Consider the following 16,224-nt stretch of genomic DNA (forward strand, 5'->3'; position numbering starts at 1 on the left):
TTAATCCTTCTTTGTAAAGAAGAGCATGTGAAATTACAGGTGGTAACATTAAAAAATTGGCTGTCTTTGTGGGGACACGATGATAAAATGTTGTATCCGGTAAGTAATTACTAAAATGTTGAGTCTAACAAAAGAGTCTTTCACTGAGAGCTATGTTGTAAATCGAAGAAATGGCATAGTTTGGAAGTTCTTGTTAAATATTCCCAACTCTTAGTGTTCCTGTGCTACTGAGAAGTATGGGAGGAAAACCTTATCTGCATTCCTTAGAGTTGCTGTTTGTCAGTTCTTCATCCTGTGCCTCGCATGGAAACAGCAGTAATCCCCTTCAGGCAATGGACTGAGATCTGTGCAGAATCTGTCAGCAATCATCAATATAAATGTATCCCATGTTGTGTGGGCTTTTGATTGCAGACCCGACCAGAGAGGAATGAAATCATTGTGAATTGATTATCTTTGTTCATTTTGTACTGACTGAGAGTTTGGCCAGTTGGTGATTGTACTGTGTATTTTGACCTGTCCCCTCTGAAGCTTTGTCCGTTTGTTCAGCTACTACAGGAGCTTAGGCAGACCAGGACTGCATCATCGGTACTCTAATGCTCAGCTTTAATCGGTCACTGCTGAGGTGAGATTTTGTCAAAGGCCAACAAGTTTAAGAATAAAGCAGATGAGACTGGATTCGCAAAGAAAAATCAAAGAATATACTATATGTTTTACTCCTCTAACATCAGTAATTCTCCTGTTGCCTTCTCCTGTTGCCTTCTCCTGTTTCTTCTCTGAAAGGGTTGTCAGCCACTGGAATAGGCTGCCCAGGGAGGTGGTTGAGTCCCCATCCCTGGATGTGTTTAAGAATAGGGTGGATGAGCTACTTGAGGATATGGTTTAATGGGGATTAGGGATGGTTGGACTCGATGATCTCTAAGGTCTTTTCCAACCTAGAAATCTATGAATCTATGAAGGTATTACTAACCAGAAGTACCAAAACTTGATTTTTGCTATAGGTCAGCATAATGTTTTGGTAATAAATCCTCGGTGTGAACCGAAGAATCTACATCCATATGTTGGCTCAAGGAATAATACCTGGAACAGATTGACTGTTCTCCTGTGCTCAGACTAGTGCAGCTTTTATTCACTTGAGAGTGAATTTCATAAAACAGATAGCCTCAGAGCAAAGAGAAAGATTAAATGTTTTTGTGAGAGCTTCAGCTATTTCCTGTGGCTCAGTCACTCTTGACAGCAGTTTTCTAAAGCAGTTAAATGCAACAAGTTCTCCTACAGATGCTTTGTTCCTATTAATCTGTCTTTATATTCTGTGCCCTTGTAGGAAGAGGCATGCTTAATCTCATGTTCTAAAAGGCTAGACCAGAGCTTTGGCTGACAGAAGACCTTTTGAATGAAGCCTAAGGCTTATTTCACTTTATTTACCTGTAAATTAACCACAAACCAAAGTAATATCTTAAAATACTGCAAACCTGCTCAGGTTTACAGCTCTTGTGTTGACATTCTCCATCTGCCACAATTATTTCAATTTTGAATTCTACTTCTGGTATAGAACCAAGTCATTAACAGCTGGATACTCATTAGTGGGAAACATTACCTGAAAAACAAAGAGGAGGGTGTGTAAATGAAAATTACTTCTGTTGTCTTTTTGGAGATAGGTGGTTTTCCTGGAAGAATTTGTAGTTATGTGGAAGGCAATGGGGGTTTGTGACCTCAGTTATGTATACATTTAAAGAACATTGCTCAAGACAGAAGGGGTTTGGGTTCAAAACCAATTTTCATCATCTTTTCCTCTTCTTTATTTTCATATTACTACCTTGTGTTCTACTGTTGTGTTCTGTGCAATTTTGGTATATTTTTTGTCTGTGGTTTTTGCTTTCTTGCAGTTGAAAAGCAAGATTTTAATAAGTAGTTGCTAAGTAGTCAATATGTTGACCTATTGGCTCCCGCCTTATAGAAGTCATTCATGGTTTAAGATCTTGAGTAAAGGTGGAAAGATTGATCTCAGTATGGGTGTTGCAGTGCTTATTATCATTAATCTCAGTTGCTTTTAAATGCTATCAAAGGTGAAATATTTACATGGGCATCTACTGAGAAGCTGGCGTGATTTTGATATTATGGTTGCAAGAAAGATTCTCCAAGTACAGTTGCATCAACATGTGCCCTCTCTGAATTATGCGTGTCAGTTCATTTTTGTACTGGACTGTGTCATGAATTTGTTCAGTCTTGGAGAGTTTTTGTTTGCTTTGTTTTTCTTTACAGCAATGTATGTGTGTATAAGGAGATACATTCTTGTATACGTTTTTGCACTGAAAACAAGCAAACAAAAGCCTTTCTGGCTTCAGGTCCAAGCCGCAGTGGAACATAGCTGTTATTTACCATAGTGCTTAGCAAGACTGCAAACAATTTAGGAAGAGAGTTATGAAGAGAATGCTCTTCAAAACGTAAAAACAACCCTGCTGAGTTAGCCTAAAGCTCAGCTGGCCTGGTATGCCACTGAGAGTGACCAAAACAGATGCCTAGGGAGGAATATAAGGACAGGAAGCCTATCCGCTGCTTTCCCTGAGTACTTTCTTTTTCTGTTTCAGAGCTGGAGGGCTCCCTGAATTAGACATGGTTTCAGATTCACTGATCACCACTGAATGTCCTGGTTTGCTTTGAGCATATAAACTTTGAGGCTTCAAACAATCCGGTGTCAAAGACTTCCATATCTTAACTACTTAATATGTGAGCAACTGTGTGTGTTTTGAAATTGCCATGTGTAAGTGTGTTGATATCAAGTACTTCAATTGAAGTACGTACTGAAGTGCAAAGTCATCAGGAATAGGTACTTGGAAGTGGTTGAAGGTCATGTTTCCTTCCATGGCTAACAACAGATGCAAGGATGAAGAGTCAGGAGCCAAATGTTTTGAGTTTAAGGGACTACTTCATCCTGCTATAGTATACCCTGCTCTAGTTCTGCCTCAAATTTGAAGTGTTGAGTGTTTGTCCTCTTTTACTTTTTTTTGTCCTACCTGTGTGCTGGTTCCTCTTCTGGAGTCATCTTACGAAAAAAAAAAGAAAAAGAAAAAAAAAAAGAAAAAGAAAAAACATCTGAAGAGTCTTAGGTAGCTAGCAGAAACTATCTTCAAATTAAGGTGGAAAAGTAACTGTTGATCTTAGCATCTTTATCTGTTACTGTAATTATGTTATCCAGAGACAACTACGTAAAAACGTGTTATTTTACTTAGACTAATTTTCTTTATGAACCCCATCAAAAGTAGTCCTTAAAGTTTCAGCATTTTCTTCTGCTAGACCTCAGTATAGGATGAATAAGAAGAGGATCACAGATTGTAAAGCATCTTTAGTAATTTCTATCCCATTAGTAGCCTTCATTAATAGCCTCAAGCATGTGATTCCTCTGAATTTTTGATCCTTTCGTTTAGTGTTGAGGAGTTTGAACACTGGTGTAAATGACAAATGGTGTTTAGCAGTTAAGTGAGTTTTGGGATGTATTTGTACTTGAAGAAAAAAAGATATTATAAAGGGAGTGGTGGGATCCATACATATTTGATTGCACATCAGATGTGTTTTGTAAGTGAAATGAGGAATGGCTGACCTGCAAATTCAGCAAAAGCTCAGTCAAGCAGAAAAGTTTCTTAACACTTGTAAAATATTTTAGGAAAAATTGTTCTCCAAGAAACTTGTGTGCTAGTACTGTATAGATAATGCCAAGTGGAACTAGCTGAACATTGGTTCATTTTCCTCTAATTTGCTGTGTATTAGTCACTGCGTTATTACTGGTAGTTGTAATAATAAGATACGTAATAAGGAACTAGCATCAGTGCAAGTAAGCCCTGACTGCAGTGTCAACAGGAGCAAAAAGACAAACAGTTCATTTTATAACAAGGAGACAAGACCAGTACACAGCAAGTTATCAGCTGAGTAATAAGATCCGTTTCTGACAATATCCATGAAGGATGTTTGGTTTGAAGTGATATCCGGAAGCTGAGAAAGTGATAAAGGTATATGATTATCCAGCACTCTGCCTGCTCTGTACATACCTTTGTTTCCTGGCTGAAGTTCTGTGCTACGCTGTCTCTGTAATGACAAACCCAAAGCTAGACAAAATGACATGTTTTTCTTTAACATCATTATCTAACTCTATAATAGTGGTTTCCTTTTGCAGGAGGGAGGCTCTCACTTTGAGAATGTCCTTGTCCTTTATTTAAAAAAAAAAAAAAAATCCTAAGTGGGTGAAGTTACATCTCAGCTTCAAACTTCCACGTTTGAAATACCAGTTCTTACGGGAGGCTGTTGTAGGTGCTTCTGTGCACGGCTCACAATTGCAATCACTTTCATCTGCACATCTAAAGGAATAATCTTTGTAGGATATGTGTGGGACTTCTGATATATAAAGTCACGAAATTCTTTATGCTATATATATTTTGAAGTTAGATTGTTGCATGGTTGGCAGTTGTTTTCTCCATTTGATTTCCAGCACAAAAGTGTAACTCTGGTTGGACTCTAAATGACGAATAAGTAGGAGGATGCTGCAAAGTGTATACTGTTAACTTGTTTTAATCACAATTTTAAGTTTGTCTGTCTTGCCTACATGATTTGGCATGAGAAACATCTGACCTTTATCATTGTATGAAGATAAGGCTCATTTAACCTTCCCATCTAATCTTGGGCCAGATGGAGAGCTGAAAGAGTTTTCGGGATAAACACATTACTGGACCAATTGTGATTAAATGTAGGAATCTAATAGAAAGGACAGAGTGATTAAAGAATGTACTATTATTTGCAATAGGCTCTTTGAAATGATTAATTAAAAAAAATATAATTGTGGATGGTCTTCTCTGAGTCTTCAGCAACTGAACGTGAATTTCAGTAAGTGTAAGGCTAATTATTGTATTGTGCAGGTCATTTGTGGAATACTGAAATGCATATTTCAGTGCTGTCCAGGGTTAATTACTGTGTGTAACACTGAACACATCTGTGATTGTGTACTTACACTGCTGCTATAAGCCATGCATTGCTTAATATTTTACCTAAAACTTGAAAAAAATCATTTCGTAGCTACTTTAGAGCAGAGCAGAAATTAAAGTGACCTTAGAAAGAAAAATAATTATATTTGTATTTTGTTACGTATTTGACAAATACTTAAAGAGTCTCTCTTCAGTTGTTCACAGAGCATCTCAGTTAAATACATGGTAACAAAAGCTGTTGATGTTTTGGATGAAAAATCGTTTTTTCAGTAGAACTTTTCTTAGCAAAGGGTAGTTCGTGTCACTATGCCCAGTGCACCATTATGGTGATTTTCCAGGAAAAGCCACAAAGCTGTAAAGGCATACGTTAATAACACAAATCAGGCACTAAAATCTTGGCTACATGTAGGAGATTATATTAGTTTAAATAAACACATCAAGTTTAACCAGGAGAGGTGTGTGCAAACAAAATATAAATGAGGGTGAAAATTAATAAACTACAAGAGAATCTACAACCTTTTAATTTTGCAATATTGGTTCGAGGAACAGGTTTAAGTTCAAAGCAGTAAATGTTACAGTACCAATGCACAGTGGGTGTATATACATTCAGATTGACAAAAGCAAGAGATAAAGAGGATACAGCCTTTTTCACTAAATATTTTTAAATGTTCTTTTATTTTTTTAGTTATTTTAAATCAGTAATAATGTCATACCCAAGTTTCTAAAACTGATTCTGCAATTCCATGTTTGTTTTGTACCTTCAGATTAAGATTGACAGAATTATTTTTCCATTTCAGAGGCATTCTATAAGTGGACCAATCTCAGCTTCAAAACCCCTTGCTACGCTGACAGACAAAAGACCGAGCTATGCTGAAATCCCTGTTCAAGGTATTGATTCAAGTTCATTTAAACTTTGTTTTTAGCGATGCTATTGGTACTTATTTTTTGTGTATTTTATATCATTTAGTATTCAAAGTGTTATCACATTAAATACTTTCTATTACCATAATATTTTCATAGAATCATATAACGTTTTGAGTTCAAGTCTTTATTACTTGTGTTTCATCACACATGGTGTCATATAAAGATACTTTTTTGAATTTTCAACAAAACTATGATTGCATTGTGATAATTCGGCATTATCCTGACAGTTTTTAGTGTGTGCATAAACTGAGATCACTTGAAAAATCAAGACAGGATGATTTCAGGGACATGTCTTGCAGCTGTCTTCCAGATATGAAAAAGACACACCCCTGGGGTTACATTATGTATTGTGTGGTTGGGTTGTGGTTCGCCCCCCCAAATGAAACAAGGATGATGGTTGGCATTGCATTGCATGTGAATAACAAAATATGAACTTACTAAGTGTTGAATCTTCAGGAGCCAGTTGAAAAATTGAATGGCATTAAATTGAGTGTTGATTTATCTGTTTCCCAGTATTTCCCTGTTCTGTGAACTTTGTTTCGTCTCTCAAAACACGGTTCACAATGTGCTCTTCCTGTGAGAATGAATGGCTATCATGTGGTGGGTGTAGGGCTCTGATTTATGCCTGCTTTAGAGTTGGGTTTTTTTGTAGATGTTTCTCTAGATAATCCCCGTATGACTCCAGGCTGAATATTTCCTCTCAATTTGGTATTCCTGAGGTCTGATGCTTTCTAAACAGTTGGGTGTTTTTTTTTTTTTGTAGCACTTCATAATAGTCTGTATGTGCCAGATTTCCTTCTTGCTTTTGTTGAATGCATGTTGAGGTTATTTGTACAGTGCAGCTGGGGGTTTAATTTTAGAAACTTTGATATTTTTAGGAATATTGAAATGCCTTTCCAAGAAGATAGTTTAGAATTCTTTGTTACAGAGTTCATGGGTAGTCATAAGCTTAAACACAAAATGGGTGGTATGCTTTATGTAGTTTTTGTGTTTTCATTATAGTCAGTTAATGCAGGAGCAGGACTGCATTCAAATAGAGAATATGCCAGACACAATTCCTGTTTACAACCACATATATTTTAAAGTATCTCTGTAGCAATGTTTTTCTTATGCCACGTTTTCAACTAATGAACAGAGTCTCACTTTTTTAATCTTTATTCTTCATTTTCATGGGTTTGTGTATTCACATTACTGCCTCCTAAGTGTTTCTATATAGGAGTATGTAAACCTTTTGTTTACAGTCTAAAGGTTTTATTTGAAGGACTCTTTCTTCAATAATAGGAAATTGTTTTGATTTGACACTACAGAAAATTAATTTTGTTGTAATTTGATTTTACTCATTGGCAGTAGGCAGAACTAATCTTTCCCTACAATATGTAAAGGCACCTTTTTGACTTCACTGCATGGGGGAGGGAGAAAAAAAAAAGCATGTTTTTATTTAAAAAATAAAAGAAGCTCAACAAAACAAAGGGGAAAAAAAAATCACGAAGGACAAAGCAATCTACTTTACCAATCAACATTGTGAATGGCATATTGAATACTTTTGGCCATGTGCTAAATGGAGATTCCTTACTCAGCCTTTTGGTTTAACAATTCATTTTTTATAAACCAGGGCAAGTGGATTAGTAAGAGGCCTTAGGGAAAAAGCATTAAGATGATCATGATGTATTCATAATGATATTTATTGGTAATTAGCAAATTTAGCCTTCTCTTTCATACAAATAAAATCAGTTGCTCTCACTAAACAGCCAAACTCAGGCACTGGTAGACAATATTCATGACTCATACCTAAGTTGTACATTTAACTGGAATCTTCATTAACAATATTCTCTCTTCTTTTTCTTTGTCCAGAACATTTGTTGAGAACATCTTCTACCAGCAGGCCGGCGTCTTTGCCAAGAGTACCTGCTATGGAAAGTGCCAAATCTATTTCTGGTAATATCACGTTTTTTGGATTATTAGTAAAACCAGGAGCTCTCATTTCAACACTGTACTTACAGATACATTTTACTTTTTCAAGAGAAAACTTTGGTCTTCAGACCATCAAGCACTTGTCAAAAAACTATTTGGATGTTTGGAATAGCTTATTTTTCAGTATCCAGGTTTTCAGCTGAAACATTTAGGGAAAGAAACCAAAGTCTAATGCTAAAATAATATTCCATTTTATTGCATCAAGTAGAACTGAAGAGGTAATTGTTCATCTCCTTATTGTTGCACGTACAACTTGCACCAACATACCAGATGGATGAGTATGAATCATGAGTGTAAGAGTTGATTTCTATGTCATCTTTCCTTGTATTACAAATAATTTTTGTGTGCATGATATATGTGAGGAGAGAAACTGTTCCTGGCTGTTACCTTTTACAGCTCGGATGTAGGATTATTTTTTTTTAAGTGAGGGAGGCAGAGAAGCATAATCTTAATTCCACTTTTGTTTGTGGAAATAATTATTTTTAATGGTTTAAAATAGGAGAATTGTTCTTTTTAGTTAACATGCATCATTATACGTTATCTAATGCATATAAATGTTTTTGCATATTACCTAGCAAAACTTCTACCCGTTCTGTAGGACAAAAGAATGTTTGCAGTGAGTCATTTTAGTATAGTCTATTTTCTGACTGACATAACCTGCAAGTATTTTTGAGTGTTACTCATAGTGGTTGCTGCACATTTGATGTTAACTTTGGATTTTTAAGAAATACAGTTACTAAATAGAATTTTATGTAGAATGTTAGTTTACTGTCAAGCTGGTGTCTCAGTATCAGCAGGGACTTCTAAAAACAAATCTTTTTTATAGTTCAAATAGTGTGGTATTGTGAAAATGGTACTTTCTATAAACTAGGCAGAACTAATTTGAGAGACATATGTTTTAAAAAAAAAAAACTATATTTGAGTAAATGGTTTTAAGAAAGTGTGGTTTAGGTCATTTTGATTTCTCCTAAAAAAAAAAAAAAAAAAATCCACCCAAAAGTGTTTTTTCCCAACTTCTTTTGTCTAGTATTTATAAATTAGTGTAGTTGCCCCAAATCATTAGGAAGTCTCTGATATACGTGGAGAGTTATATCTTTGATTTACACAAACATAAGCAATGGCGACTCTTTAGGTATAAAAGGCAAACCTTATCCTTTTAACTGGAAACTTCCATGTAGAGAAAACATAACCATTGCAAATTTGGTTTTACAGAGTACAGTGCTTGTGCTTGCATTTGAAAGAAAAATTGTTTGTCATTTGATAAAACGGAACAAACTCTATGGAATGTGGCTGAATGGTCTCAGGTCAATCTTTGATTTGCTTGCAGATGATATTTAATTAATGTCCAGAGCATCGCGTACATGCCAATTCTTGATTAAAATTAAGTGGAAATAAATCAGCTGTCATCTTGATACTGGCTTGGTTTTCTTTTTTCTTAACTACTTGAAGCTTAGCAACATAACTACATGGACCAGAGAAAAATAAAATGGTTTGGTGTTAAAATTCTTTCTCATTCATAAAATCCTTCAAATGAGTTCTATTAAGATACATTCATCAAATTTTCTTTACTTCAAGATAAAGGTTTGATCATAAATGTTGATGGTGCAATCTAAGTCCTTGATATTTCCTAAGTGGAAAGCATCAAGAAAAATGTTGAAGCCTAGCATTGTATATGGATTTCCGTGTATGAGTTCTGAACTAATGCTTGTCAGAGAGCAAGAATGAGTTTGAAAGGTTTTATGTTGGCAAATGATAAATATATGGGCATTTTCTCACTTAGTCTCTCGAAGAAGTAGTGAGGAAATCAAACGAGATATCAGTGCACCTGATGGAGCATCTCCAGCATCCCTCATGGCAATGGGTACCACCTCACCACAGCTGTCACTCTCATCTTCTCCTACAGCATCGGTCACCCCTACAACCCGAAGTCGAATAAGGTAAAAACCCTTTTTTGTGGTGCACTGAAATGTGTCAATTCCATAGTGATCTGTCTACATATATCTAGTATATGACATTGGCACTAAGGCTGCTGACACTGCTGTCACTCATAAAACAACAATCTTTGGTAATCTTTGAGAGCTTCAGAAAGTGTTTTCTCCAGCTCAGTGTATGCTTTAAGTGTGAGAGCAGAAGTTAAGTTTTTTAGAGCTTATGAGGTTAATATCAAAACTTTATACTCTGCTAGCAAACCAAACGAAGTCATGTCACTAAATAACAGCATCATATCAGTTCAAAATACCATCTAGCCAAATTCAAGAAATGAGCTTACGGCATGTTGAACAAATCTTTTGGAGAGGCTTGGGCCCAGGGAGACTGCATAATGAACCTTAACTTTGTAAGCACAGCCGAAGACAGAAAGCAGCATGACTAGATCTTAATTCCAGACACTGCCAAGTCTTCTAAATAGCCATGAGTGAATGAGCCTGGATTATTTGTCCCACAAGTGAAATCGTAATGCAAGTCTAAATAACAAATGGCCAGGCAACCCCCTTTCGTTAGTAAGATAAAAAGATAAGTGTGCTAAATTTAAAACTTTTCCTATCTGTAGTGTTATCAGTCAAAGGACTTAAAAGTATTTAAGCCTCATGTTATGCAAGTGAAGTATGTACTTAGCCCTGCTTCATAGATTGGGAAACTGGCAGACAAAGGTTACATGACTTTCTCAAGACCATTTAACGCAGAGCTTTCTGACAAAGCTTTTGTACAGCAGAAACAGACATTTGCAATATGTAATAAAGTTATTTATAGCTGTGGGTGCTATTGAAAAATATTTTCCTAAAATCATCTGAGGCATGCCTCAGTGCTGCTTTCCTTTCACTGGGCAGAAATTAAATCGAGTTTGGATCTGTTGGTACTTTACCAGCAGCAGTTAATATTGTGTGTTAGTGCCTAAATTTAGACCGAGTACATTCAGAAATAAAAAAAAAAAAAAGACTAAAACACCTGTGTATGAACTTTGAACTGGTAACGTATAAAATTGCATTGATGGCAGCCTGCAGACTGTAGCAAATAGTGCAGCGTTTGATGGTAAAATTGTAGTTATAATTATGACATCATTACTGTGCCACCTGACCATTGACTGCAATGCCAAGTGCTAAAAGAAGACTTAGCAGTGGAATGGGCAGCAGAGGGTGCATGGTGATGAGCACGCTCTAAAGAACCGTCCTCAGAATGTCACTGCTGAGCTTCAGTTTGTTGTGTGATCAGATTTCTCTTTTTTTCTCCTACCTTTTACTGAAAGTTGTAGTATAATAAACAGATATTGCTATAGTTCACTAAAACAAATACTTGCAGTTTACTGTTCCCTGTTCTAATTGAAACTTCGTTGGCTCTTTGATTTGGAGTACAGTTGACCTAATATACTAACTTGTAAGATTTATATGTCAAACCATTTCTCATTGTCTCCATACGACTTATGCTAATTTATTTTCTTCAGCAGTGTTTTCACAACTGTGAGAACCTGATATAAACCATGTGCTCTTACTGGAATTTGAGAACAGGCTGTACAGCTCCCTCATGGCTAAACAGTATGTTTAGCGTAGAGAGGGAGCTTTTAATTTGAGTTCTTGTACGTTGTCCCAAATCTCTGTTCTAAAGTTCTCGTAGTGCTGCCTAATCTTCATTGTAGATGGAATCTGCAATCCCATTGTTATTTGCTTTAGTCACTAATGAAAAAGATACACCAGTTTAGATTATTGAAATATGTGCAGATTTAATAACTGAAGTACAGAATTTCTTGAAGCATCATTTTGGCTGTGTGGTACCTATGTAGTTTAGATACAGTAACTTATTCAGATAACTTATTTCATGTTTGAAATAACACAATTAGCAACTTCTTGTCGTGTTGAATCTGTCTGAGATTGGCAGTTAGGTTTGAAGGCTCATACTACTATCTTTCCTTTTGAAAGGCACTTCCTGTTCCCTGTTTGGTTGTTCTGCTGTGCATATATTTTCATGGATGTTTCATGGATGCCACCACTGACGTATCTTTCTACGCGATTTTGAGACCTTGCCATCTTCTTTCAGTGAGGACTGGCCAAGCAAATTGCAATACATTTACTTAAGATTAATGCCTGAGAACATTTTGTTGTATGGTGGCACATGTTCTCTTCTTTTATGCCTTGAGTGACAGTTGCTGATATGCGGAACAGTCTCTGGTGTTCCCTTGCTAACACACATGCGCGAAGAAATCCACATTTCCTGGATGCTTTCTCTTCCTCTAGCAGGACCTGGAGAATTGATACCTGTAAATCTACAGTACAGAATCCACTGAAAATACTATGTATTTCCACCCTTCTCCCTTTTTTGCAATCACCAAATGGGCTGTAAAGAACAAATTGTTAAAGAGTGAATGTATGCCATCTATATGCCTTTTTGGAAATATCCAAAAGGAGTAACTTAGGGAATCATCTTCGTGGATGTTACAAGAATCTTGCTTACATCTGCATAGACGACTTGAAAAAGATGGCAGATGAGGAAATCTTTGCAGTACGGATTCACTGATAGCTGTCTTATTTTTATTTTCCAAATGGAAATTATTAAAAATAAGAACAACTGCTGGCACACTTTACATCCAGTAACTGAGCTCCATAATGGTGTAATACCTGGTCTTTTCGTCAGAGTGTTCACTAGAGTGTCTACAGAACTACTGATTCGTGTAACTAGGCCACTACAAAAGTATTAACCTCTATAATACGTATTTTTTAATCTAAGCACTCATTTCTGAAGCCTGGTAAAGCGATGTCTGTTGTGTAAGACTCGTGAAAAACTGGCCAACCTGAATATGATCATTCTTTTCTTCCCTAATCTTTCCTTAGAGAAAAAATGACTGAAGATAGCTTGACAGATTGGAAGTGAAATTGATTGATAGCTTTTATTGCTAATTGAACATTCTTGTTTCAAAAAAAGTGAATCATTATTGTGCCAGTGTATCAAACGGCAGATCAAAATAATTAGATCTCTCCTCTCTTTTTTAAGAACTCCAGAAATCAGGCAAATGTTCTGTTAATAACAGCATGCTGCTAATATGCAAACGTGTTGTTTCAAGGTGACATTTGTAATCAGCCATGAGATGCAAAAGAGATAGCATCAGTTTATTCTTTTTTCTAAATACAAAATAAAGTCACTTGAGTTAGCTTAATGGTTTGAGCTGAAACTTACCATGTAGTAATTTTAGTTTTCTGGACTCTTAGAAAAAATATCATTGAGGTTGAAAGACCTAGGGAAAAAAAGCTTACTTTTTTAATGGAAAAAAAGAAGGTTGATTTGTTAATGAATGAATGACTTCAAAATAACTCTTAAGTCTCTTCAGGTATTTCTGTGTATTCTATTTTTCAGTCAGTAGAGCTGTACTCTACTACTTTCACTGTGACAATAATTTGTTCTTTTTTTTAAGCTTTTACAATATGTATTTCTGTTGCAAAAGATACATTACAAGCTCTAAGTTTCACTTTGCTTTATTCCTAGGGAAGAGAGGAAAGATCCCTTGTCTGCCCTAGCAAGAGAATATGGAGGATCCAAGAGAAATGCCTTGCTGAAGTGGTGCCAGAAGAAAACAGAAGGGTATCAGGTAACCGTCGAGCTGTTTAACGTAGCTGCAACACATTAGAATCTGCCAATGGCATAAACCAGGCTGCTTCCACAGTTGACTGCATAGATTGCAATGGCACTGGTATGTACTGTACTCTCTTCTTGGAACACATGCTACGAGTCCTAACCTGACACTAATAGCTCTGTAGTCGCTGTGCTCCACGTCCGTAATAGCTTTTTTCTTAAGGGGGCAGCTGACCTCCTGTCGAGGCACTTCAACACAGCCTTTTACAGGTCGCACTTTTCAAACAGTAACTGAAACTTCAGCAGCTTAAGGTTTAAATGAATGTTTCCAAGTGCAGTTGGAGTTCTGTTTCCCAAACTTCAGAGATATGCTTTTGGTAGGTAATTAGCGTAGGGGTTTTTTGGATCTTTCAGTCTCCCATTTTAGTCTCTATTTAGGGACAGTTTGTTTTGTGAAGGTCGCATTGTCTTGCGTTTTGAACTTGGCTTTCTACTGCAGTTCCAGACTTTTTTTTTTCAGTTAGTCCAAATGTTATCAGAAGCCAAAAGAACTAACAAGATAACTATCCAGAGTTCTCCTGATTACATTATTTTTTCAAAAGAATAGTGGCTTCGGCAAACTAAACCAGGATGTTAATAGTCTGACCGTGATGTATTTGTTTGGTTAACTTGTATTGAAAGTGTTTGGAGTTCCCAACACAATCCTCAGTTTAAGAACTTTACTCTTTCCATGACTTGAGACTCACAATGCAGGAGGAAGTTGAGAGCCGCATAACAGGATGATCACCCATCCATAGGAAAAGTCGTCTTTCAATACAATGGCCAGGCTTGTGATATAAGCCCTCCCCCCTCTTCCTGTGGCACGTCTAGTACTAAACTGTGCTATTTCTGAGGATAAGCTGTTTTGTGGAAAGAGCCTTTCTCCTTCCCCACATTTTAAAAAAGGCAGGATGTTATATTTCTTTATAAATCCTCTAAAACTGAATGTAAAAATATTTTCCCATATTGTCTAGAAATGAAAGATGAATTTGACAGCTTCCTTATCTCATTAGGAAAAGTAACAGAAAGTATTCCAAACTTTTCATTCGATAGTTGTGTGCTCATGCAAGAGCATAATTTTGTTTACATAGATTGCTGGTTACACTTACTTGAGTTTTATAACAACTAGTAGAAGAAGGTTTTGAGGCTTAACTGTACTTGCTTCAACAACTGTAAATAAGGTTCTCCACTTGTGTTGCTACTGAGGAACCATAGCATATAGCATCTATAGAACCATTGCATACCTGCTTTTGAAAGAGTAGGATAGTATCAGGAGGTTATATTAAGACATTCTTCTCCAAAAACTAACTTTTGCTTTACTCACACTCATTTTTCATTTCTTTGTTGTACAGAATTTGATTATTTTCTACATCCCTTGAAATTCAATTCTGGTTCATCACCTCCAGCTCCTCTTTGTGTCTTCTACTCTGTCACAATGCCCTTTTATCCACAGCATTTCCCATCGTTATAACTTCTACTTTTCTTCTATACCACTGATTGCTTTTATTTGGCTTAGCATGTGGGCAAGAGTCAGCACATGGTTTTTGGAGCTACCTGCACACTGACTGACCAGCCATCTTCTGTCTCTGAGCTGCTGCGTGAGCCACGCAGAACAAAGGAGTCCTAAATATCCCAGCCTTTTTCTCTGTAGTCATAGCCCTAGGTCTACTTTCTATCTAGTCACCAATGTCTGTCCTGTTACAAATTTAAATCAATGTTAGCTATTATTTGTTTAGTTACAAATATAACAGGTTAAAGGAAAAATACTTGCAAATTGAGTCTGTAACAAGTTCTAAAATGACCTGGAGGGATTTAACTATGATTTGGAAACAAGGAAAAGAAAAAGGAAGGCTTAGAAGGTCTTTGTTTCAGAATAATTCTTTTGTTAATTTTATCCTATTCATATTATATCAATTTGTTTCTAATGCAAATCTAATTGAACTATCAATATTTAAGTAAAACTCAGCCCTGTAAGCCAGTATTTTTCAAGTACGTCTTCACCAACATGAAAAGATGTGTTTACTTCTTCATTAGTTGCCAATAACAATCACTTTTTTGCTCGTTTTCTCCCTCTCACCTGGATGTGATGTGTCACAGCTGTTGGTTTTTATGCATAGATAAATATTTGTAGAAAATCATATGTAAAATATTTGTAGAAAATTATTTCAGCTGTTGGTGTTTCATAGAGAAGATGGAACCATGCACATTGAGTTAAAGCCTATGTCATTCTATGATTCTAACACAGCCATGTTTGCTCCTGGTGTTGCTTTACTTTTCATTTCTGGGATTATATTTTGCACTAGATGTTGGAGAATAGTTGACTTCCTGGTTTATACATGATCTAATAAATAGTGATCACACAAATAGCCAGATACAAATCTTAATTTCAAAAATTTTGTTTAAAGCGTACAGACTTGTAGGTGAGCTGCCAATGGCTTAAAATGTTAAAACGAGGTATGATGCAGTTGGCTTACCCTTATTAATAGCAGCAGCACAGGATTCAACATTATTGTCTTTGGAGGCCAGCAGTAGTTCTTGAGCTGCTTTTTATTCCATGTTCTGGAAATACTAAGGAAGAAAAAACCCCAACACCAAGGTCTATACTGTTTCAGAGAGAGAAGATTTCCTTTATTCACATGGTACTTGTGGAGAATACAGAACGACTTAATTGCTTGCTACAACTTGTATTTTTTTTGTCTGCTCAAATAAAATGGAAGAAGAATAATGTCTGCTCTCCTGTCCCCTCTAGGAAATTACTTTCAAGCTTTTG

The 16,224-nt window shown here is 36.2% G+C and overlaps 1 protein-coding gene across 2 annotated transcripts in view; it reads left to right on the plus strand.

The window, feature by feature from the left end:
- The window catches only part of SPECC1L (sperm antigen with calponin homology and coiled-coil domains 1 like), a 52,592-nt gene that overhangs the window by 25,558 nt on the left and 10,810 nt on the right, over positions 1-16,224 (plus strand). For both annotated transcript variants that reach the window (XM_086623373.1, XM_086623374.1), the window contains 4 exons: positions 5,765-5,855; positions 7,743-7,826; positions 9,643-9,799; positions 13,329-13,431. In XM_086623373.1, the coding sequence (XP_086479499.1) occupies positions 5,765-5,855; positions 7,743-7,826; positions 9,643-9,799; positions 13,329-13,431 (435 nt within the window). The remainder of the gene's footprint in view (positions 1-5,764; positions 5,856-7,742; positions 7,827-9,642; positions 9,800-13,328; positions 13,432-16,224) is intronic.

The sequence above is a fragment of the Tauraco erythrolophus genome, chromosome 19, assembly GCF_009769465.1.
Source record: "Tauraco erythrolophus isolate bTauEry1 chromosome 19, bTauEry1.pri, whole genome shotgun sequence".
Lineage (NCBI taxonomy): Eukaryota > Metazoa > Chordata > Aves > Musophagiformes > Musophagidae > Tauraco > Tauraco erythrolophus.